We start from the raw sequence: 23,139 nt of genomic DNA, 5'->3' as shown, positions 1-23,139 counted from the left end.
TCAAATCCTTTGGCCACCTAATGAGAAGGAAGGACTCACTGGAGAAGAGCCTCATGCTGGGAAAGGTGGAGGGCAAGAGAAGAAGGGGACGACAGAGAAGGAGGTGGCTGGATGGAGTCACTGAAGCAGTAGGCGTGAGCTTAGATGGACTCCAGAAGATGGTAGAGGACAGGAAGGCCTGGAGGAACATTGTCCATAGGGTCGCGATGGGTCGGACACGACTTCGCAACTAACAACAACAAATTTTATACAATAGAATAGTGAATTCAAAAAGAAGTCAAGTGACAATGCAGGCTATTTTGGTTGAGGTAATGAATGAATGAACCTTTATTGTCAAAGTACAACCATGTACACATTGAGATTAGCTGAACCTCCCTTCGTGCTCCCACCCCCCCCAACTCACAGTGACAACAAACACTCCATCTTATTACACCAGGGGTCTTCAAACTTGGCCCTTTTATGACTTGTGGACTTCAACTCCCAGAATTCCTCAGCCAGCATGCCTGGCTGAGGAATTCTGGGAGTTGGAAGTCCACAAGTCATAAAAGGGCCAAGTTTGAAGACCTCTGTATTACACCATGCGAAGTTTCTGTTTAATACACCTGGAGGGAAGGTCCCTGGATTAGAACAGGAAGCTGGGGGAACTTGGGCCTTTTTCCAGTGCCGTTGTTCACTTTGAACGGTCAGTAATTGAATAGTTGTAAGTCGAGGATTATCGGTACAGCACGAAGAACCGGTGGTGGGAGACTCAAATTTTTATTGAGATCTTAGAGAGGCTATTTATTATGAGATGGTTTTTTTTTAATCTTTATTTTTCTGTTTTTATCTATTTCATGTCCGCCTTCCCAACCTGTTGCTTTTTGCCAGGGTTGGTAACTGCAATTCCCATCATCCCCAACCACCGGCTGGAGACCAGAAGATAGGACAAGGCTGCAAAAATCTGAAAACGCAACACATGACCCCCATCACTTCAGGACCTGTGCCCGATTTCCCCACCCCCACCGCGAGTCTATTGAAAACTGCCCTTGGCGGCTGTCGCCTCGCGGAACTACGACCCCCAGCAGCCCTTGCGAATACGTCGCGCGCGCGCAAGAGAGAGAGAGCGAGAGCTAAGCCTTTCTGGCCTCGATTGCTTCTGCCTGCCCTGCGTGACGACGCAGGCTGCGAGAAGCGAAGGGGGGGGGAATTGGCGGGCCGCGTCTCCCTGCCGGTCACGTGGTGCCGCCGGCTGGTCAACGCGACCGCTCTCTATGGTAATCCGCCCTCCCCCTTTCGCCTCGCAACAAGCGCGCCGCCTATTGGCTGACGCGGAGCAAGGGCGAGGCTGATTGGCCCGCGGAGGGGGCAACGCCGCTCTACGGGCTCCCGCCGCCGCCTTGTCGCGCTCCCTCGAGGCGGCTGAGGTGGGCTCCGCCGGTCGGCCGTTGCGGGACGCGGGGCCAGGCCCGGCCCGGCGAGGAGCATGTCTGCGGCCGACGGAGAGGCCTGGGACGGCAACGGGCAGCGCGGAGGGGGCAGCGGCGACGGGCCGGCCACCCAGGCCCCGCCCGGGGGGCTCCTCAACCGCTTCGTCCGCCTCCCACCCGGCCCCGGACGCGGCGGTGAGTGAGAGGGAGGCCTCACCCTCGCTCCCTTTGCCTCTTGGCTTGCTAGGCCTCTCGCCACGACACCCCTGCGAGGTAGGCCCGGCCCAGGACCGCCTCCCTTCCCGGGGAAGGCCCTTCGCTGAGTAGCCGGCCCTCCCTCCTCCAGCGGGCCCCGGGAAGGCTGCTCCTGCCCCCCCCCCCCCGGAGGAGGAAAAGTGGGCGGGGAGTGGAGCTTCCTTGCTCCAGGGCACTTTATCTGGGAAGGAGGGAGCGGGTGAGCCGCTTTAAAGCTGCGGGGCAGAGTTGGGACTGCGGGTCCTGGCTGGGCTGATTGCTCTGAGAAAGGCGAGGGGGGGGGAGAAGAGGGGTAGAGATGGTCAGTCCTCGTTAGGGTTAGTGCCTGGATAGGGGACCACCAGGAAATCCCAGAGTGGGGTCGTTGGTGCTCTCTGAGCCGGGTGGTTTCCTTGCAGACGTTTCCTGGCCCAGCTAGGGAACATTCATCAGTGCTAGAAGGGAGGGGGGATTTGTGGAAGGAAGGAAGGAGAGAAGGAGAAGAACTGTGGGGTCCTTGATGCTCTCGGAGCTGGGTGGTTTTCCTGCAGACATTTCATGACCAAACTAGGGAACATCATCAGTGTTAGAAGGGAGGACAATTGCGGAGAGGAGGAGGAGGAGGATGACTGTGGGATCCCTGGTCCTCTCTGAGCTGGGTGGCTTCCTTGTAGATGTTTCGTGACCCAACTAGGGAACAGCATCAGGGCTAGGTGGGAGTGGAAGGAAGGGAGGGAGAGAGAAAGAGAGAGGAGAAGAACTGTGGGATCCTTGGTGCTCTCTGAGCTGGGTGGCTTCCTTGCAGATGTTTCATGACCCAACTAGGGGACAGCATCAGGGCTAGGAGGGAGTGGGGTTTGCAGAGGAGGAGGAGGAAGGAAGGAAGGAAGGAAGGAAGGAAGGAAGGAAGGAAGGAAGGATGGTGGGGTCGCTGGTGCTCTCTGAGCTGGGTGGTTTCCTTGCAGACGTTTCATGAGCCAACTTGGTAACATCATCAGTGCTAGAAAGAAGTTAGCTTTGCGAAGAAGAGAGGATGACATTGGGGTCTTTCATGCCGTCTGAACTTGGCAGCTTTCTTGCAGACATTTCATGACTCAACTAGGTAGCATCATCAGTACTAGGCGGGGGTGGGGTTGGCTCCCTGTTTCTACCCTAGTCCAAGGCGTTACCAACTCAGAATAACAGCAAACAATCAAGGAACTTCCTAATTGAGAAACCTCCAAGACCACTCCTACCAACACTGAGAGGGCAAGCCCCTTGTACATAAACAGAAAGTAACCCCCACTCCCTTCTAACACTGGTGATATTACTTACTTGGGTCATGAAACATCTGCAAGGAAACCACCCAGCTCAGAGAGCACCAAGGACCTCACCATCTTTCTCTTTTTCCTCCTTCTTTGCCTTCATTCCTTCTCCTTTCTCTTCCCTTTCTCTTTCTCCTTCTCTTCTCTACAACGTCGACTCCCTGATAATGTCACCTAGCTGGGTCGTGAAATGTCTGCAAGGAAACAACCAAGCTCAGAGAGCACCAAGGAACCCACAGTCCCTTCCTTCCTTCCTTCCTTCCTTCCTTCCTTCCTTCCTTCCTTCCTTCCTTCCTTCTCCTTTCCACTCCTTTCTAGTCCTGATGATGTTACCTAGTTGGGTCATGAAACGTCCTCCTCCTTCACCTTCATTCCTTCTCCTCCTTTCTCTTCCCTTTCTCCTTCTCCTCTCCTCTACAACATCCATTCCCTGATCGTGTCACCTAGTCGGGTCATAAAACGTCTGCAAGAAATCAGCCCAGCTCACAAACCAACCAAGGACTCCACACGTTAACCCTTCTAAGTCGTACAGTGTAGATAGAGATAGACATCGAAAGCAGAGCTGGAAGCAGGGGGATGGGAAACTCTGTGGCAGTCATTGAGAGCTGACCTCAACTTGAGGAAGGTTGTGCTTTTTTGCAGCTTCAGGGATTTACTAACTACAGGAAAGTAGTAGGAAGTTATGCTGTTCTTTTTCAGCAGTCTTGGTCAGTTCTGGCTATTGGGAATTTTGAAAACGGCAGCACTAAAATATTATGGGCTCCCCGTTTCTAAACGGCACCAAATTTATTTATTTATTTTATTTATTTTAATCCCATTTATATCCCGCCCTTCTCCGAAGACTCAGGGCGGCTTACAATCTAAGAAGCACAAATCAATGTGCTTACCAATAGCCTTCATTCTATGTATATGCCTGCTTATTAGGGCTTTCGCCTCCCCCCTCCAAGCGGCATTATTACAAAGTCAGCTTAATTGCCCCCAACAATCTGGGTCCTCATTTTACCTACCTGGGAAGGATGGAAGGCTGAGTCAACCTTGAGCCTGGTGGGACTCGAACCTGCACTAATTGCAGGCAGCTGGGGTTACTTAAGGAGGCATTAGCCCACTGCTCCACCAAGGCTCTTAAAATTGATTTTCTTTCCGTGCATCTTTCCTACTGCTGGACAAGCCGAGCTTCTTGTAAGGTTAGATTTTTGCACATACGCAGTCCACGTGAACCATATAGTCCTGCCCAAAAGCAAATAGGAGGGGGAAAAAATGCTGTTTGTTTCTGCTTGTGTTTGCTTTACTCTATCACATCCTGCTTTCCTGGGTCAAAAAATACGCTTTTTTTTTTTGCTTATTGCTAAGGGTACCGTTACAATCCGGTGCAGGAAAGAAAAAGAAATTGGAAAAGAAAAGCAAGTGGCAACCGAGAGAGACGTATAAAGTCTTTGGATTTAATGAAATTGGCAGTTTTCAGGCAATCTCTGAAGTGTTGCAGGGGTAACGCTAAACCAGGTTTCTTAGAAGTGGAAAGCTGAAAATGGGGACGCGGCCATATTGAAGATTTTCTTCATTATCTTCAGTTTTATGACGGTGGCTGAATGCAGAGTATCCCAGGGGTCTTCAAACTTGGCCCTTTGATGACTGGTGGACTTCAACTCCCAGAATTCCTCAGCCAACATGGACCATATAAGCCAGGGGTGTTCAAACTTGGCCCTTTGATGACTGGTGGACTTCAACTCCCAGAATTCCTCAACCAGCGTGCAGTCCCTGTCCTCCTGTGTTCAAAATTCCCACGCTTGGCAAACCGACTCATATTCATGACTGTTGCACTGTCCCGGGGTCAAGGTCGTAAAATGGGGCAAAAATTCACTTAACAGTTGTGGTCGTGAGGACTAAGTGGTTTTTGTTTTTTTTTTTGCAATTTTTCTGCTAAATGATCGATTTTGGCAAGTCGAAACATTTTGATGCTGCCTGGGGAAGTTTGGAAGTTGAAGTCACGCCCTTCTTTTAAGTTGCCGAGGCTAAAAAATAAATAAATCCTGTTCTCAGAAACCATGTGCTATTCTTAACGGAGGAGATTTTTTTTTTTTTACATTTTGTGGTCTTTTGAGCTGAATCTGAACTCCTGTTCTTAGGATTTTGCAGCTCCCATCCTTGCTTGTTTAGCTTGTCACTGAGCATCTAAAGATTTGCATTGTAAACTCTGCTGTGTAAGACGGTTTGCGGCTTTTCTCCCTTTTAATTTGATTTTTATCCCACCTATATTATGGTTGATAAATCCGGCAGCTGTGTTTTTATTCAGTCAATCCACTTCTTGGGTGCCAAATACATTGGGGATTTGCAAATTAGAAACATTAATCTTTTTTTAAAAAAAAATGCCATGAAGTGAAGCAAAGTGAAGCCTAAAAAAGGGCTTGGATTTCTTTTATTATATTTTGTATAGATTGTGCATCTAAAACATCTTAACGCATCCATTCATATTTTGTCTTTAAACATTTTTCTTTATTCCATGTTGCTTGTTTCACTTCAAACATTTTCTGTTTTTAACTGCTGGCGAAAGAATTGCGTGGTAAATCCATAAATGAGAGGCAATGGGTGTAGCTGGATGATTTGTTTATTTATTCACTTCCCACCGTTATTATTTTTATAAATAACTCAAGCTGGTGAACGTATCCAACACACCTCCTTATTTTCCCCAACACAACAACCCTGTGAGGTGGGTTGGGCTGACAGGGACTGGCCCAAAGCCACCCAGCCAGCTTTCATACCTAAGGCAGGACTAGAACTCACTATCTCCTGGGGATTGGCCCAAAGCCACCCAGCCAGCTTTCTTGCCTGAAGCGGGACTAGAATTCACTGTCTCCTGGTGATTCGTCCAAAGTCACCCAGCCAGCTTTCTTGCCTGAAGCGGGACTAGAACTCACTGTCTCCTGGTGATTGGCCCAAACTCACCCAGTTGGTTTTCATGCCTAAGGCGGGACTAGAACTCGCCATCTCCTGGTGATTGGCCCAAAGTCACCCAGGGGGATTTCCTGGCTAAGGCGGGACTAGAACTCACTGTCTCCTGGTTCCTAGGCCAGCACCTTAACCACCAAACTGGCTCTCGTACAGGTGGTTGTCAACTTACGACTACATTTGACCCTAAAATTTCTCTCGCTAAGCGAGGCATTTGTTAAGTGAGTGTTGCCCCACTCCAGGGTTTTTCTTGCCACACAGTTGTTGAGTTAGTCACTCGGTTGTGAAGTGAATCCAACTTCCTCATTGTCAGACGGTCGCTAAAGGCAATCCCATCACCCTGGCAACCGTCACAAAGGTGGACCAGTTGCCGAGCGTCTGAATGTTGGACCATGTGACCCTGGGGAGGCCGCCACGGTCCTAAGTGGGAGAAACAGCCCTAAGTCCCTTTTTTTCAGCGCCGTTGTAACTTTGAACGGTCGCTGAACAAAGTGTGTTGTTATTTTAATTCCATTTATATCCCGCCCTTCTCCGAAGACTCAGGGCGGCTTACAAGCTTAGCAGTAGCCTTCATTCTATGTATATGCCTGCTTATTAGGGCTTTCACACACACACACCAAGCGGCATTATTACAAAGTCAGCTTAATTGCCCCCAACAATCTGGGTCCTCATTTTACCTACCTGGGAAGGATGGAAGGCTGAGTCAACCTTGAGCCTGGTGGGACTCGAACCTGCACTAATTGCAGGCAGCTGGGGTTACTTAAGGAGGCATTAGCCCACTGCTCCACCAATGTTGGATGAATAGTGAATGTTGGAGCATTCACCACTTCTGGAGGCAGGTAGTTCCACTGGTTAATTGTTCCAACTGTCAGGAAGTTTCTCCTTAGTTCCAGGTTGCTTCTCTCCTTGGTTAGATTCCATCCGTTGCTTCTCGTCCTGCCTTCCGGTGCTTCGTCCTTTATTTATCTTTTATTAAGGGCTTCGTTCTGCTTTAGGCCACAGGGTGCCCCCGGCCAGAAGCGGCCACCGCTGCGTAGCCGACAATGCCAATCTCTACGTGTTTGGAGGATACAATCCTGACTACGACGAATCCGGAGGGCCGGAGAACGAGGATTACCCGCTCTTCCGGGAACTCTGGCGATACAACTTTGCTACCGGCACCTGGCACCAGATGGGCACCGAGGGCTACATGCCCCGAGAGCTGGCATCCATGTCGCGTAAGTCGGGCGAAGGATTTCAAGCGCGCCACGCTGATGGCGCCCTGAGATTTCGACCTTTTTCTTTCCCTTTCCTAACCTTTTTAGATCATTTTACTAGGCTGCATTTTCCCATTTTTGCCTCGTTTTAGGGTACCCTGCTCACCCCCAGTCAGTTTGGCCTCTTAATGGAATACGTTCAATTAAGCACGTTCCTCTGTGCAAAAACTATGTTAGACTAAGATTGAGGATGAGACTATTAACGTCACGCGTGGCGTTGCAACGTCTCTACAGGAGTGGCCCAAATTGTGGAAAGCTTTTGGGAAAAGTGTGCGGCAGAAATGCCACCTTTTGGTTAAGTTTCCACCCATTTTTCTACTAATTTCTTTATCACTGCAGCCTTGTTTGCTTAATAATACTATTTTACATGCTTTCTGGGCGACCAGTCAACTCTTTGCAGCGTTGCTTTAATTTTATTACATTTTACGAGCTCACTGAACGAAAGGACACACACAAAAAAAGGCCCCCAACCGACGTGATGGCGATCACATCACACACTGGCAAATGTCCTCCTCTCGGCTACAATACAGGACGTCGATAACCGGATCCCGCTGTGATCTGATTGGCTCATTGCCAAAACAGGCTCTCTAAATGCTCCTGCTCATTGGCTACAATCGGATGCAGGAAAGCTACCCGAGATCAACCTGAGCAAGTTGTGCTTCCTTCCCCTGGCTATTTAGCTATAACTTTTCATAGAATAGAGATAATTGAACAAACCTGGTTGCGTTACATTCTTGATTAAATTATCTTTCCATCGATATATAATTTTTAAGGTGCTACTCCCCCAAAAAAGTGGTATTAGCCGTCAAACCCCAAAAATACATTTTCCCCCAAAAGGTTTCCACAATTTTGGCCACTGCTGTATGCTTGATTACAGGCAGTCCTTGACTTTCAACCGTTCATTTACTGACCGAAGTTACGTCGTCGGTGAAAAAAAGCAACATGACCGTTTTTTTCACATTTCTGACGATTGCGGCATCCCCCGTGGTCATGTGATCAAAATTCAGTTGCTTGGCAACCGACTCATATTTATGACGGTTGCAGCGTCCTGGGGTCATTGTTCTGTTTTGTGACCTACTGACAAGCAAAGTCAAGGGGGAGGGAAGCCGGGTTTGCTTAACGACCCTGTTGCTAAATTAACTGCGGTGCTTCACTTAACGACCGCAGTCATAAAATGGGGCAGAGCCCACTTGACAAATGCTTCACTGAGCGACAGAAGGTTTGGGTTCAGTTGTCATAAGTTGAGGACTGCCCGTCCTTTAGAGTCAAACTTGTACAGAAGCGTCTGTATTTTGAATTCCGCCTTTGATTTAAAACTCTTAACTAAAACCGAAGTAAAATAACGGATGCTAGAAATATATTGCATTATATTCCATTTTTTGGGCAGGGGTTGGGGGAAAAAAATGCCCATCTGCGTTTTGCTTGACTTCTATGGGCATCTGAAAGCGTGCCGGCTTCCGGTTGGGCCCCAAATTCATTTCATTCGATGTGACCGCGGCACCGGATCACGTGTTCCCTTTTTTTTTTTTAAACGGACCTTCCGACAAGCCAAGTCAGCGGGTTGATTTAAACAGCCGTGTTTCGAATCGAACAACCTGCCGCGCTTCCCTTAACGACCCTGGCGAGAGAGGGCGTAAAGCAAGGCAAAACTCACTTAACAACCGGTTGGAAAGGTTGGGCTCCCTCGCGGTCGTAAACCCGGGACCGAAGCCGTCTTTTGCGACCGAGCGTGGATCGCTTTCCTCCTTGCTTCTCTTGGGTCACCCAAGCCCCCGTTTTGTGTTGTCTTTCGCAGTTGTGTTGCACGGCAATAACCTCCTGGTCTTTGGCGGCACGGGAATCCCCTTTGGGGAGAGCAACGGCAACGACGTTCACGTGTGCAACGTGAAGTACAAGCGGTGGGCCCTGTTTAACTGCCGGGGGAAGAAGCCGAACCGCATCTACGGACAGGTATGAGGCAGCCGCGGCCTTGCTTAGATAGGAGACGTTCCTTGAGGGATTAAATTTCTATGCCTCCCATCTGACGATCGGCGAAATCATGCATAATAACGTTAAAAAAGTTAGGTTGAAAAAAAAAGGAGGAAGTAAAGGAAGGTTTTGTCTCTTCTCTGAAGGACAAATTCAGAATCAGAATAGAACTGGAAGGGACCTTGGAGGTCATCTAGTCGTCTATTCTAGTCATCTATTCTCCAAAGCACCTGAAGGCAGGACAAGAAGCGACGGATGGAAACTCATCAAGGAGAGAAGCAACCTGGAACTAAGGAGAAACTTCCTGACAGTGAGAACAATTAACCAGTGGAACTCCTTGCCTCCAGAAGCTGTGGGTGCTCCAACACTGGAAATTTTTAAGAAAAGACTGGACAGCCATTTATCCGAAATGGTATAGGGTTTCCTGCCTGAGCAGGGGGTTGGACTAGATGACCTCCAAGGTCCCTCCCAACTTATTATTATTATTATTGTTAGTCCAACCCCCTGCTCAGGCAGGAAACCCTATATCATTTCAGACAAATGGCTGTCCAGTCTCCTCTTAAAAACTTCCAGTGTTGGAGCATTCACCGCTTCTGGAGGCAGGTGGTTCCACTGGTTAATTGTTCTAACTGTCAGGAAGTTTCTCCTTAGTTCCAGGTTGTTTCTCTCCTTGATGAGTTGCCACCCGTTGCTTCTTGTCCTGCCCTTCAGGCGCTTTGGAAAATAAGTTGACCCCCCCCCCCTTTTATGTGGCTACCCCTCAAATATTGGAACAGTGCTGTCATGCCCCCCCCACCCCAGTCCTTCTTTTCTCTAGACCAGCCGTTCCCAAATCCTGCAGCCGTTGTTCGTATGTTTTAGTCTCCAGGCTTTTAATCTTAGTTGCTCATCTCTGTCCTTTCCCCGAAGTCTCACCATTATTTTTATTTATTTTTTGTAACGTGGGGACCAAACCTGAATGCGGGATTCCAGGTGTGGCCTCACTCAGGCTTTATCAAGCGGTACTAATACTTCCCATGATTTTGATTCTGTCCCTCTGTTTTTAATACAACCCAGGATTTTATTAGTTGTTTCGGCGGCGGCAGCTGCACACAGCCGGCTCAACGTTTAAGGGATGGTTTAAGGCAGGGGGGGTCTTCAAACGTGGCCCTTTGATGACTGGTGGACTTCAGCTCCCAGAATTCCTCAGTCCACCAGTCATCAAAGGGCCATGTTTGAAGACCCCTGGCTTCTATGGTCCATGCTGGCTGAGGGATTCTGGGAGTTGAAGTCCACCAGTCATCAAAGGGCCAAGTTTGAAGACCCCTGGCTTATATGGTCCGTGCTGGCTGAGGGATTCTGGGAGTTGAAGTCCACCAGTCATCAAAGGGCCAGGTTTGAAGACCTGGTTTAAGGGATCCTGGTTTCCCCTTATGCACCTTACCTGAAACCCAAGATATTTGCACATGACCCCCGTCTTTTCTCTCTGTCAGGCGATGGCCATCATTAGCGGGTCTCTATACGTCTTTGGAGGAACGACCGGCTACATCTACAGCACCGACCTGCATAAGCTGGACCTCAACACCAGGGAGTGGACACAGCTCAAGCCAAACAACCTCCATTGTGACATGCCAGAGGAAAGGTCAGCTGGGCCAAAGTCCACGGTCTGGGGGCTCTCTTGTGCCCAAAATGTCTTCTGGAAGGAACGACAAGGCGCCCCTCTTTTTTAAAAAAACAAAAAACACACCCCCTCATTGCGCACGGTTGAAACTAGCTATATATTTTCAACAAAACCACAAGTAATGTCATTTATCTACCCGTTTTATCGCTTACATTTATACGTCTCCAGTCTTGCTATCCAGGGACCGTGTACGGCTTACAATGCCATATATATATATATATATATATATATATATATATATATATATATATATATATATATATATATATATATATATATATATATATATATGTGTGTGTGTGTGTGTGTGTGTGTGTGTGTGTGTGTGTGTGTGTGTGTGTGTGTATGTATGTATATATGTGTGTGTGTGTGTGTGTATGTGTGTATATATATATATATGTGTGTCTGTGTATGTATGTATATATATGTGTGTATATACACATACACATACACATACACATACACATATATATATGTGGACCTTTGGTCATTCGGGTTTTTTCCCGCGTAGAAATGAAGGTGTAGGCGCAACGTTTCGACGGAATCCCATCCGTCATCATCAGGCTGGTGGCTTCAGCTTCCTTCTTCTGGGAGAAGCATGTGGTAGTGGCTGTTTGTTCCTCTTTTTTAAACTGCCAGAGGGGGTGTGTTCTGTGGGTGGAGGTGTGCTCTGATTGGGTGGGGGATTAGGTGTGTTCTGATTGGGTGGGAGTGTGTTTTGAATGGGGTGTGTGTTCTGATTGGGTGGGGGTGTGTTTTGAGTGGATGGGCTGGTCTCAGCTGCCAGCCTTAGACCTGAGCTGGTGAGTTGTGCTGCTTTTGTTCGGCTTCGTGTTTGTGGTGGTGCCCTGTTTTTATAGTGGGTGTCAGTTTGCTTATTGTGTGGTTTGGAGGGGTTTAAAGTGGCTGATGTTGCAGCTGTAGTTAGGTTTCTGTTTTGTGGTTGTGCCTCGTTATCATTGTGGGTTCGGATTTGCTTTTTGAATGGTTGTGTGGTGGTGATGTCATGTGGTGTTATGAGTTTGGGTCTGGTATCATTCTTGGTGGTTGGGACTCGTCTGTCAATCAAGGCGGGTTTCCAAATGGCTGGTAGGCGAGATATATATATATATATATATATATGAGAGAGTCAGGGCGGTGTGTGGTGGTTAGAACGTGGTACAGGCAAGTCCGCGACTTAACGGCCACAATTGAGTTCAAAATTTCCATGGGCTAAGTGAAACATTGGTCTGAGTGAGTTTTGCCCCTTTTATACAACCTTGCTTCCCCGAGTAGTTAAGCTAGTAACTTGGTCGTTAAGTGAATCTGGCTTTCCCCGTTGGCTTTGCTTGTTAGAAGGTTGCAAAAGGGGGATCAGGTGACACACACACCCACACCCGGGACACTGCGACGGTCGTCACTACGAGTCAGCTGCCAAGCGTGCGAATTTTGATCACGTCGTCGCGGGGCTGCTGTAAAGGTCGTAAGTGTGAAAAGCGGCCCTAAGTCCCTGTTTTCAGCGCCGTCGTGACTTCATAAAGGGTCACTAAATGAACTGTTGCAAGTCAAGGACAGCCTGCATCGCAAGCAAACTCTGCCCGCCGTCGGGAGTTCGATCCTGACCGGCTCCAGGTCTTTTCAGCCTCCCATCCTTCCCGAAGTCGGTAAATTGAGGACCCAGATTGTCGGGGGGGGGGGAGAGGGGAATTGTTATTTAATAGGCTGAATGAGATATTTGAGAAATGCAGATTTATTTCCTATTGCCCCTTTTTATTATCGCCCTCGGCCCCTTTCGTTTCTTGGGCAACGAAACCTTCTCACGGTGAAACAGGCAGCAAACAAATGTCCTAATAAATAAAGAAGGAAATGCAGTGTTGTAAAATGTCAATATTGTCTCTGGCTCTGTCCTTTCAGGTACAGGCACGAAATTGCACACGACGGGCAGAGAATTTACATCTTGGGAGGTGGGACTTCCTGGACAGCCTATTCCTTGGAGAAGGTGATCTGTTCAAAGCCTGCCTTCCTTCCTTCCTGCCTGCCTGCCTGCCTTCCTTCCTTCTTTCCTTCCTTCCTTCCTTCTATTCTCTTTCCTCCTTCCTCTCCTTCCTTCCTTTCCTCCTTCCCTTCCTTTCCTCTTCCTTTCCTTCTTTCCTTCTTTCTCTCCTTCCTCTTCCTTTTCTTCCTTCCTTCCCTCCTTCCTTCCTTTTTTTCTTTCCTTTCCTCTTTCCTTCCTTCCTTCCATCTTTCTTTCCTTTCCTTCCTTCCCTTCCTCTCCTCCTTCTTCCTTTGCTTCCTTCCTTTCCTCTTTCCTCTTCCTTTCCTCTTTCCTTCCTTTCCTCCTTCCTCTTTCCTTCCTTTCCTCTTCCTTTCCTTCCTTTCCTCCTTCCTCTTCCTTTCCCTCCTTCTTTCTCTTCTTCCTTCCTTCCTTCCTTCCTTCCTTCCTTCCTTCCTTCCTTCCTTCCTTCCTTCCTTCCTTCCTTCCTTCCTTCCTTCCTTCCTTCCTTCGTCTTGCTTTCTGCCTTTTCTATAGCCGCCCAACCACTGCACCTGTTGTAAATACGAGTCAGTGGCCAAGCGTCTGAATTTTGATCATGTGAGTTTAGGGAATGCTGCAACGGCTGTAAATGTGAAAAACTGTCTTAAGTCAGTCAATCAATCAGAATAGAGCTGGAAGGGACCTTGGAGGTCTTCCAGTCCAGCCCCCCCCCCCTCAAACAGGAGACCCTATGCCATTTCAGACAAATGGTGGTCCAGCCTCTTCTTAAAAACCTCCAGCGATGGAGCGCCCACGATTTCTGGTGGCAAGCTGTTCCACTGGCTAATTGTCCTCACTGTCAGGACATTTCTCCTTAATTCCAGGCTGCTTCTCTCCTGGATGAGTTTCCATCCGTTGCTTCTTGTCGTACCTTCAAACGGTCGCTAAACAAACGGGTGAATGCCCTCAGAAAGAGGGCTAGTGGAAGACACAGCCTTGTTAGTTGAGACAAACAAGTGACAAAGCACCTCTGGCTACCTTGTGAACAACCCCTTGGGCAGCTGCTGGTGCCGGGCAGCACAGACAAAATAAACAGCCAACAACCTCAAAGCCAGCCAGCCACACTCCCCAATGAGCATCTAAAAAGCCACATGTAATAGGCACCGTAAATACCACACAGAACTGCACCCCATACTCTGCTAGAGAGAATTTCCGTGGGGGTTCTCCATCCTCCAGGCCTAGGTGTTTTTTTCAGGAGGCAGCTGGCCCTTCTTGTTTTTCTTTGAAGACATTTCGCTTCTCATCCCAGAAGCTTCTTCGGCTCTGACTGGACGGTGGGGGAATGGAAGGATTTATACTCCTTGAAGACCACTGGTCATTTGCATTGTTTTAGAGGGTCGTTGAGGCCACTTGGAAGTTTGTCTGTGTCCCCGGGCTCACCTGAGTGGTGCAAATGGGTGCTTCAACCCTTTCAGCGGTTCCAAGAAGACTCCACACCCCCTTGCACCACTCAGATGAGCCCGAGGACACGAGACAAACCTCCAAGTGGCCTCAACGACCCTCTCAAAGGATGCAAATGACCAGCTCTCTGCAAGGAGTATAAATCCTCCCCTTCCCCACCATCCAGTCAGAGCCGAGGAAGCTTCTGGGATGAGAAGGGAAAGATCTCCAAAGGAAAACAAGAAAGTCCAGTTGCCTCCTGAAAAAAGCACCTTTGGGCCTGCTAGAGAGACGTTCCTTGAGGATGGGCTCCAGCACAAGTCCAAAAGCTGGGAAGGCTAGAGCTTTTGCTCCCAGTGACTGATCCAGGTCGGATCCTGCAACCTTTTGACGTCTGTCGGAGAAGAGGCGGCTTGTCCCGAGGGAGTACTCATCCTTTACTACTGCTTTACGGCCTCCGTTGCCCTGCGATTGTAACTGAACGTGTTTTCCCTCTGGCTTTTAAGATTCACGCCTACAATCTGGAAACCAACACGTGGGAGGAAATCCCCACCAAGCCTCATAAGAAGAAAGGTAGGCGTGTTGTCACCTGCGCTCTCACCTGGTGGGGAGGGCAGGGCCCCGTTGAAGCCCAGAGGAGGAGGAGGGAGGGTCAGAGCCTTGCAAATTGAGATGCAGAAGCATCCTTCCCACACATCCACTCTTCCCATTTTAGTTTTAAAAAAACAAATCCCTGTGTAGCTGTGGGGGTCCCTGGTGCTCTCTGAGCTGGGTGGTTTCCTTGCAGACGTTTCATGACCCAGCTAGGGAACATCCTCAGTGCTAGAATGGGGGAGGGGGGGGTTCATGGGGAGGAGGAAGAGAAGAGGAAAAGGAAAATGGATTGAAGGGGAGGAAGAATGGAGGAGGAGAAGAACTGAGGGGTCCTTGGTGCTCTCTGAGCTTGGTGGTTTCCTTGCAGATGTTTCATGACCCAACTAGGTAACAACATCAGGGCTAGAAAGGAGTGGAAAGGAGAAGGAAGGAAGGAAGGAAGGAAGGAAGGAAGGAAGGAAGGAAGGAAGGAAGGAAGGAAGGAAGGAAGGAAGGAAGGAAAGAACTGTGGGGTCCTTGGTGCTCTCTGAGCTTGGTTGGTTCTTGCAGACGTTTCATGACCCAACTAGGGAACATCATCAGGGCTAGGAAGGAGTGGAAAGGAGAAGGAAGGAAGGAAGGAGGGAAGAAAGAAAGAAAGAGAAAGAAAGAGAAAGAAAGAAAGAAAGAAAGAAAGAAAGAAAGAAAGAAGAAAGAAAGAAAGAAAGGAGGAGAAGAACTGTGGGGTCCTTGGTGCTCTCTGAGCTTGGTTGGTTCTTGCAGACGTTTCATGACCCAACTAGGGAACATCATCAGGGCTAGAAGGGAGGGAGGTTTGCTTTCTATATACAGGTGGCTGCTTAAACGGAGCAAACCCAACTCCTTCTAGCACTGAGGATGTTACCTCAGAGAGTACCAAGGACCCCACAGTCTTCCTCCTCCTCCTTCCCACAAACCCCACTCCCTCCTAGCAATGAGGATGTTTGGGTAATGAAACCTCTGCAGAAAAACCCCACCAAGCTGAGGGGGCACGAAGGTCCCCACGGTTCAACCCACGAGGCTACGTAAGTATATATATTCCCTTTATTTGTGCAGCTATCAGAAATTGAAGCTGAAACCATGAATTTATTTACTTTATTTCTGAGAACAACTTTTGCAACATAGCTGGATATACAACAACTCTTTGTGGCTAATCGTTTATTATTCTGCAATAAAAATAACACTTTATAAAAAAAACATAAAGCATGTTTTATAGTGTCGTTATAAAATGTTTCATAAAATGCTTTATGAAAAATGTAGGTTTAGCCTCTTGGTGAAAATTTGACATGTCAGGTCCCCCCCCTATTATTAATTTAGAATTTACAATGAATTATTCCAACTGCTTTGTTATCTAATAAATTTGATGCCTAGAATCTTATCCCTCTTTCCAAAACACTGTCTGCTGCATAAATCGGCTTTATTTAGGCTAGCTATTAATTCAGAGTAATTTCTGCATACATTTCTAGCAGATGCTGGTGGTCTGTTCCATTTTTTTTTTACTCTTTTGCTTCTACTACATCAATTAAGCTTTCCTGATGTCTATAATAAGAGTTTTCAAAATCGTGTTTTAGAGAAATAGGAAATTTTCTGTCGTGGCACTCTACTTTTCTATCGGTAAAGATGGGGACATTGCGATGTTGTCGAGCAGAGATGTCTAACCTGGACAACTTTTAAGACTTTAGACCTTCAACTCCCAGAATTCCCTAGCCATCCCCCCATGCTGGCTGGGGAATTCTGGGAGTTGAAGTCCACAAGTCTTAAAAGTTGCCTCGGTGGGACAACCGTCGTTGTACAGTTTTGCAAATTCTTAAGATGGGGGCTGATCATCAGTCAAAGAAACATCTCTTGGATCAAATAACTCACATTCAGGCTTTTGACCCACAGATTATCCTGCAGCCCGAAGATGTCATAGTTGTGTACAGATAAAAAATGGTATGAAATAGCTAACTTTGGGACAGGTGCAAGAACATAATTTCCCATTTTGGGTGGGGGGAATTCTGACGGTTTTATGTTGTATACTTTTAATTTTTTTTATTTATTCATCCCGCCTTTATTTTTTATTTTCATAAAGCTCGGAAAGATATTTAATCTTTCTGCTTCCTCCTCTTTTCCCCACAACAACCCCTGTAAGGTGGGTTGGGCTGAAAGAGACAGACTGGGCCAAAGTCACTCAGCCGGCTTTCATGGCTAAGGTGGGACTAGAACTCACAGTCTCCTGGTGATTGGCCCAAAGCCACCCAGCCGGCTTTCATGTCTAAGGCGGGACTAGAACTCCTCGTCTCCTGGTGATTGGGCCAAAGCCACCCAGCCAGCTTTCATGGCTAAGGTGGGACTAGAACTCCTCGTCTCCTAGTGATTGGCCCAAAGCCACCCAGCCGGCTTTCATGGCTAAGGCGGGACTAGAACTCCTCGTCTCCTGGTGATTGGGCCAAAATTACTCAGCCGGCTTTCATGGCTAAGGCGGGACTAGAACTCACCGTCTCCTGGTGATTGGGCCAAAGCCACCCAGCTGGCTTTCATGGCTAAGGTGGGACTAGAACTCACTGTCTCCTGGTGATTGGGCCAAAGCCACCCAGCTGGCTTCCATGCCTAAGGTGGGACTAGAACTCCCCGTCTCCTGGTGATTGGCCCAAAGTCACACACACACACCCCGGCTTCCATGCCTGAGGCGGGACTAGAATGCATGCTGACTGGGAAATGGACGGGGCACGAATTGGGCAACCCTATCTTAAGGTTGCCAATGAGAGGAGCCCTTCGGAACGCTAATTTCTCATCCCATAATTGACATATTGATGGGGGGTGGGAAAACCCCTCCCGTCTTCTCTCAGATGTCTTCGTCTGCGGCGGATATAACGGCGAGGTGATCTTGGGCGACATCTGGAGACTGAGCCTGCAGACCTTCCAGTGGGTGAAGCTGCCCGCCCTGATGCCCGAGCCCGTTTATTTCCACTGCGCTGCTGTGACTCCGGTAAGAGGTTACCCCCACCCCCCCAACCCCCGGGGAAGGCAATCACACATTCACACCTTGATGGGCTCTCCAGACCCGCTGGCCATACCGGGTCCTCGGAGCCTTTTGGGAAACCAAAGTGGGGGCTGATCTTACCTCTGCAGGGGTGGTGTTTCACAGGGAAGGAGCCACCACGGAGAAGGCCCTTCTTCTGGGTCCCCCCAGGTGGACCTGCTCAAGAGAGGGGAGCCATAAAACATCCCCTGCCTCCCTGCTCTGGTGGGTCGGGTGGATATAAGTGGGAAAGGACGGTCCTTCAAACAACAGGGAGGGAGCCACCACAGAGAAGGCCCTTCTTCTGGGTCCCCCCAGGTGGACCTCCTCAAGAGAGGGGATCCCTGACCCCCCCCTTGCCCTGATGGAACTGGGAAAAGACGGCCCTTCAAAAAAACCCAGCCACGGGCCACGGAGGGTGAATGGGACATCCATGGCCCCACAGGCTTGTACCCAGGCCTGTAAGTCTCCACACCTTATAGAGCAGTGCTTTTCAACCTTGGCAACTTCAAACTCCCAGAATTCATGGCTGGCTGGGGAATTCTGGGAGTTGAAGTCCACACATCTTAAAAAGTGTCCAGATTGGGAAACGCTGTTTTAGACCCTCACAGTTTCCATTCCTGGGCAGCTAATACAACTGCAGAATGCCAAATAGGTTTTATATATATAAGAGCCTTGGTGGAGCAGTGGGCTAATGCCTCCTTAAGTAACACCAGCTGCTTGCAATTAGTGCAGGTTCGAGTCCCACCAGGCTCAAGGTTGACTCAGCCTTCCATCCTTCCCAGGTAGGTAAAATGAGGACCCAGATTGTTGGGGGCAATAAGCTGACTTTGTAATAATGCCGCTTGGGGGGGGGGCGAAAGCCCTAACAAGCAGGCATATACATAGAATGAAGGCTACTGCTAAGCTTGTAAGCCGCCCTGAGTCTTCGGAGAAGGGCGGGATATAAATGGGATTAAAATTAAAATTAAATTAAATTAATTATACTGTATTGTATTTATATTTTATTATATTACATTACTTTACATTTATTATATACATATGCACACATACACATAAACACATATCTATAAACACATGTACGTATACATATACACATACATATATATACACACTGTATGTATGTATATAATAAATACACACACACATACACACTATGTATATATATACACATACATATATATATACACACGCGCACACACGCACGCACATATATATTTGTATATAAATGTATATATTAGGTGTTCTGCAGTTTTATTAGCTGCCCAGGAATGGAGGCTGTGAGGGTCTGAAGCAGTGTTTATATAAAAAGTAAAACTAATCAACCGCCAAAATCATTCCAAAGAGTTAGAACGTTCCAGATTTTCTGAAGTCTGAATCCTGTGATAGCTTGAAGTCATTCTTCCCCCAGCCGGTGCTGGGGGGTGGGGGGCAGCAGACTTTGCTGGCCGACTTCCCCATTTCTTTTTAACATTAGCAGAGGGAGAGAATCGAGATCACGTGAAGCGTTAATACCACTTTACAAGACCTTGGTAAGGCCACACTTGGAATATTTGCATCCATTTTTGGTCACCACGATGTCAAAAAGACGTTGAGACTCTAGAAAAGAGTGCAGAGAAGAGCAACCAAGAGGATTAGTGGACTGGAGGCTAAAACACATAAGGAACAGTGGCTGGAATTGGGTAGGTCTAGTTTAAGGAAGAGAAGGATGAGGGGGGACAGGATAGCAGCCTTCCAGTATCTCAGGGGCTGCCCCAAAGAAGAGGCAGTCAAGCTATTCTCCAAAGCTCCCGAAGGCAGGACAAGAAGCAACGGATGGAAACTCATCAAGGAGATTAGAACTAAGGAGAAACTTCCTGACAGTGAGGACAATTAACCAGTGGAACAACCCGCCTCCAGAAGCGGTGAACGCTCCAACACTGGAAGTTTTTTACGAAGAGACTGGACAGCCATTTGCCTGAAAGGGTATAGGACTTCTTGCCTGAGCAGGGGGCTGGACTAGAGCACCTCCAAGGTCCTTCCCCACCCTGCCATTCTATTCTTGGGGGCTGCCAGAAGAGAGTCGGGCGGGGGGGAGGACTTAGAAGCTTGCGAGACCCAGTTCTGACCGCATTTTTTTTCCCTTCCTTTCCTTCCGATGCCCCGCAGGCTGGCTGCATGTACGTCCACGGAGGCGTGGTGGACATTCACCGGAACAGACGGACTGGCTCTCTCTTTAAGATGTGGCTTGTGGTGCCCAGCCTGCTGGAACTCTCTTGGGAGAAGCTGCTGGTCTTCTACCCCCATTTAGCCAACCTCAGCCGCTCTCAGCTTCTGCACCTGGGACTGACCCAGGGTCTCATCGAACGTTTGAAATGAAACGTCCCGCAGGCCGGCGCGCTAATTTAAAAAAAGAAGGAAAGAAAAAAAAGTCTTTGCCGCCCCCCCTCCCCCATCCCTCCCTATCCCTTCGTCCGGCTCGCCCGTTCTCGTTTCCTCTTTGTGGTCCTGCGGAGAAGACACGGAGGAGGAAGAGGAGGAGGAGGAGACCCATAGCCCCCCCCCCCGCTTCTCCAGCCTTCCGCGCAAAGTACTTCAGATGCCTTTCCTGTTACCTATATATTTTTTTTTCTATATTGATTTGAGAATTTATTAAACTCCGCTTCTTCTTTTTTTTTTATTTATGGAGACCTATAAAACACATCATGAACGAAAAGCTGGCTGTCGCCGAGACAATTTGTACAGGCCGTCCTCGACTTAAAACCGCGGTTCGTTTAGCGACCGGGCGAAAGCACCGGGGAAAAAAAAAAAGAGACTCGACCGTTTTTCACACTTAAGGACCGTTGCGGGATTCCCCCACTTGGCAACCGACTCCCGGTAACAGTGTCCCGGGCTTGCGTGAATCCCCTCTTTTTTTTTTTTTTTTTTTTTTTGGACGTTCCGACAAGCAAAAGTCCACGGGGGAAGCCAGATTCACCGTAACAACTGCACGGCTCGCTTAAGCACTGTAGCAAGAAAGGTCACAAAACGGGGAAGGCTCGCCTCTCCAAAGGTCTCGCTTAAGGCCTCGTGGCCGTAAGTTGAGAACTACCTGTACTGGGTTTTCCCGCACGCTTGTAGTCACGTAAGGCGAGGATCCGGTCAACAGTCTTCCTGTTTCGGGCCTCGGTTTCTCCTTTCGTAAGAGGCGGTATCCTGCGGCGAGGCCGTTTTCCTGCTTCCTGGCAGGAAATTGGAGGAACCCAGCACCGCTTTCGCTGTTCCTCGGCGGTCCTTTTACGGAGAGCGACAACAGGGGTTTGTATCGGCAACTGATTTCTCTTCCTACCAACTGGCTTTTGTTCGAAGTTTTTGCTTCGGTTATTTTTTTATTATTATTTTTAAAATAAAATGTTGAAACGCCCTTCCAGTCGGACGGGGGATATTTTCTTGAAAAGAGTGTTTTGATTGACAGGTCGTCCTTCCCCGGAAAAGTCGCATCATCGCTGGTGAGCAAAAAGTCCCAGTACAGGCTAGTCCTCGACTTACGACAGTTCAAAGTTACAACGGCACTGGGGGGGGGAAGTGACTTGTGACCATTTTCAGAGTTACGACCGTTGGCATTCCCCAGAATCGGGTGATCAAAATTCAGACACTTATTTACAGATTCATATTTACGACGGTGGCAGCGTCCCGGAGGAACTCACGGGATCCCCGTTTTGCGACCTCCTGACAGACAAACGTCCGCGGGGGAAGCCAGATTCACATAACCGGGTTACTAACTTAACCTCAGTGATTCACGTCACAGCTGTGGCGTGTAAAATGGGGCTAAACTCACTTAACAAATGTCTCACTTAGCGAACAGTTTTGGGCCCGTTTGTGGTTGTTGAGGCGAGGACGACCTGCGTTGCTCTGAAGAGTTCTTGCCTTTTTTTAAAGAAAAAAAAGAAACGCTGGAAAAAGAAAAACCCTCCGTGTCTTGATTGTGGTTCTGAATGTTTGTTGGAATTAATGCTGTACAATGTTAAGACTAACCTGCATCTAACCGTGGCTTGAGAAATGAGGGTTCCAATTTGGTTTTTTTAAAAAAATAACCTTGGAAAACTTGCTGGTTGTTGTTCACTGTTGTCTTTGCGACTGCCACTGTTTCTGGAACCAGTGAGGCTGGGGGAAGGGGCATCTGGGGGAGCGGGGGGTCTCCTGTGTGCAGGTAGTCCTCGATTTACAACCCTTCATTTAAGGACGGGTCAAAGTCGCAGCAGCATTGAGCAAAGCAACTGACGTTTTCCACGCTGACCACCGGTGCAGCGTTCCCAGCATCGCGTGATCAAAATTCGAACTCGGGGCAACCGACCCACATTTATGATGGTTGCAGCATCCCGGGGTCACGCGATCCCCTTTTGCCACCGTCTGACGAGCAAAATTAATGGGGGAAGCCGGATTCGCTTCACGGCCGTGTGACTAACAGCCTCAGCGATCTGCTTTGCAACCGGCAAGGACGGTTGCGCAACTGGGCAAAATTCCAACGAATCCGTCTCGCTTAGCAACAGAAATTTTGGGCTTGGTTGTGACCGTAAGTCGAAGGCTACCTGTACTGGGTGAACGTCCTTTAGTTTTAATCTTATTTATTTTACTTATTGTTGACACTGTACTGTATTTCTGTGGCCTAATTTACACTCCTGTTACTCGCTCGGTTTGGACGTGGCATGTCTATAATGGGGTGGTATTTTCTGCCCCTCCACGTCCTTCGTTGGTCGTTCAAGGGCTTGCCGAAACCGTCTGCAGCTCCCAGCCCTCTCAGCACTTTAGAGAGTCAGCAAATTGCCCCCAACTATTTGGGTCCTCATTTTACGGACCTGGGAAGGATGGAAGGCTGAGTCAACCTTGAGCCAGTCAGGATCGAACTGCTGGCAGTGGGCAGAATTAACCTGCAATACTACATTCTAACCACTGCACCATCGAGGCCTTTCTTTTTTTCCTTTCCTTTCTTCCTTTCCTTTACCTTTCCTTTCCTTTCGACTTAGCAACAGCGCTTAGATTTATATACCGCTCCGCAGTGCTTTACAGCCTTCTCTAAGCGGTTTACAGAATCAGCCTGTTGCCCCCAACAATCTGGGTCCTGATTTGACCGACCTCGGAAGGATGGAAAGCCGAGTCAACCCTGAGCCGGTCAGGATCGAACTGCTGGCAATGAGCAGAATTAATTACTCCACTCCCTTGCTTCGTCTAACCACCCTTCACTCCCTGATAGACAAGACGGATGGGTCCTTGAAGACCGCCTTTTCACTGCAGCTGGGTACGGCTAGTCTAGTGAAAAGAAGAATCAGAGGGGACATGATAGCAGTGTTCCTGTATTTGAGAGGCTGCCACAAAGAAGAGGGTGTGTGTGTGTGTTTCCAAAGC

At 48.5% G+C, this 23,139-nt stretch overlaps 1 protein-coding gene across 1 annotated transcript; it reads left to right on the top strand.

The window, feature by feature from the left end:
- Nucleotides 1-1,354: 1,354 nt before the first annotated feature.
- KLHDC10 (kelch domain containing 10) lies at nt 1,355-21,844 on the top strand. The gene is made up of 9 exons (XM_081331471.1): nt 1,355-1,601; nt 6,883-7,104; nt 8,939-9,093; nt 10,584-10,732; nt 12,665-12,749; nt 14,672-14,738; nt 16,662-16,709; nt 17,606-17,745; nt 19,927-21,844. Exons 1-9 carry the CDS (start codon nt 1,463-1,465, stop codon nt 20,134-20,136), a joined length of 1,215 nt encoding a protein of 404 aa, XP_081187597.1. The 5' UTR covers nt 1,355-1,462; the 3' UTR covers nt 20,137-21,844.
- The last annotated feature ends 1,295 nt before the right edge of the window (nt 21,845-23,139 follow it).

The sequence above is a fragment of the Vipera berus genome, assembly GCF_964194415.1.
Source record: "Vipera berus genome assembly, chromosome: 6".
NCBI lineage: Eukaryota > Metazoa > Chordata > Lepidosauria > Squamata > Viperidae > Vipera > Vipera berus.
The sequence above is the reverse complement of the archived record's forward strand: the minus strand, read 5'-3'. Positions and strand labels throughout refer to the sequence as shown.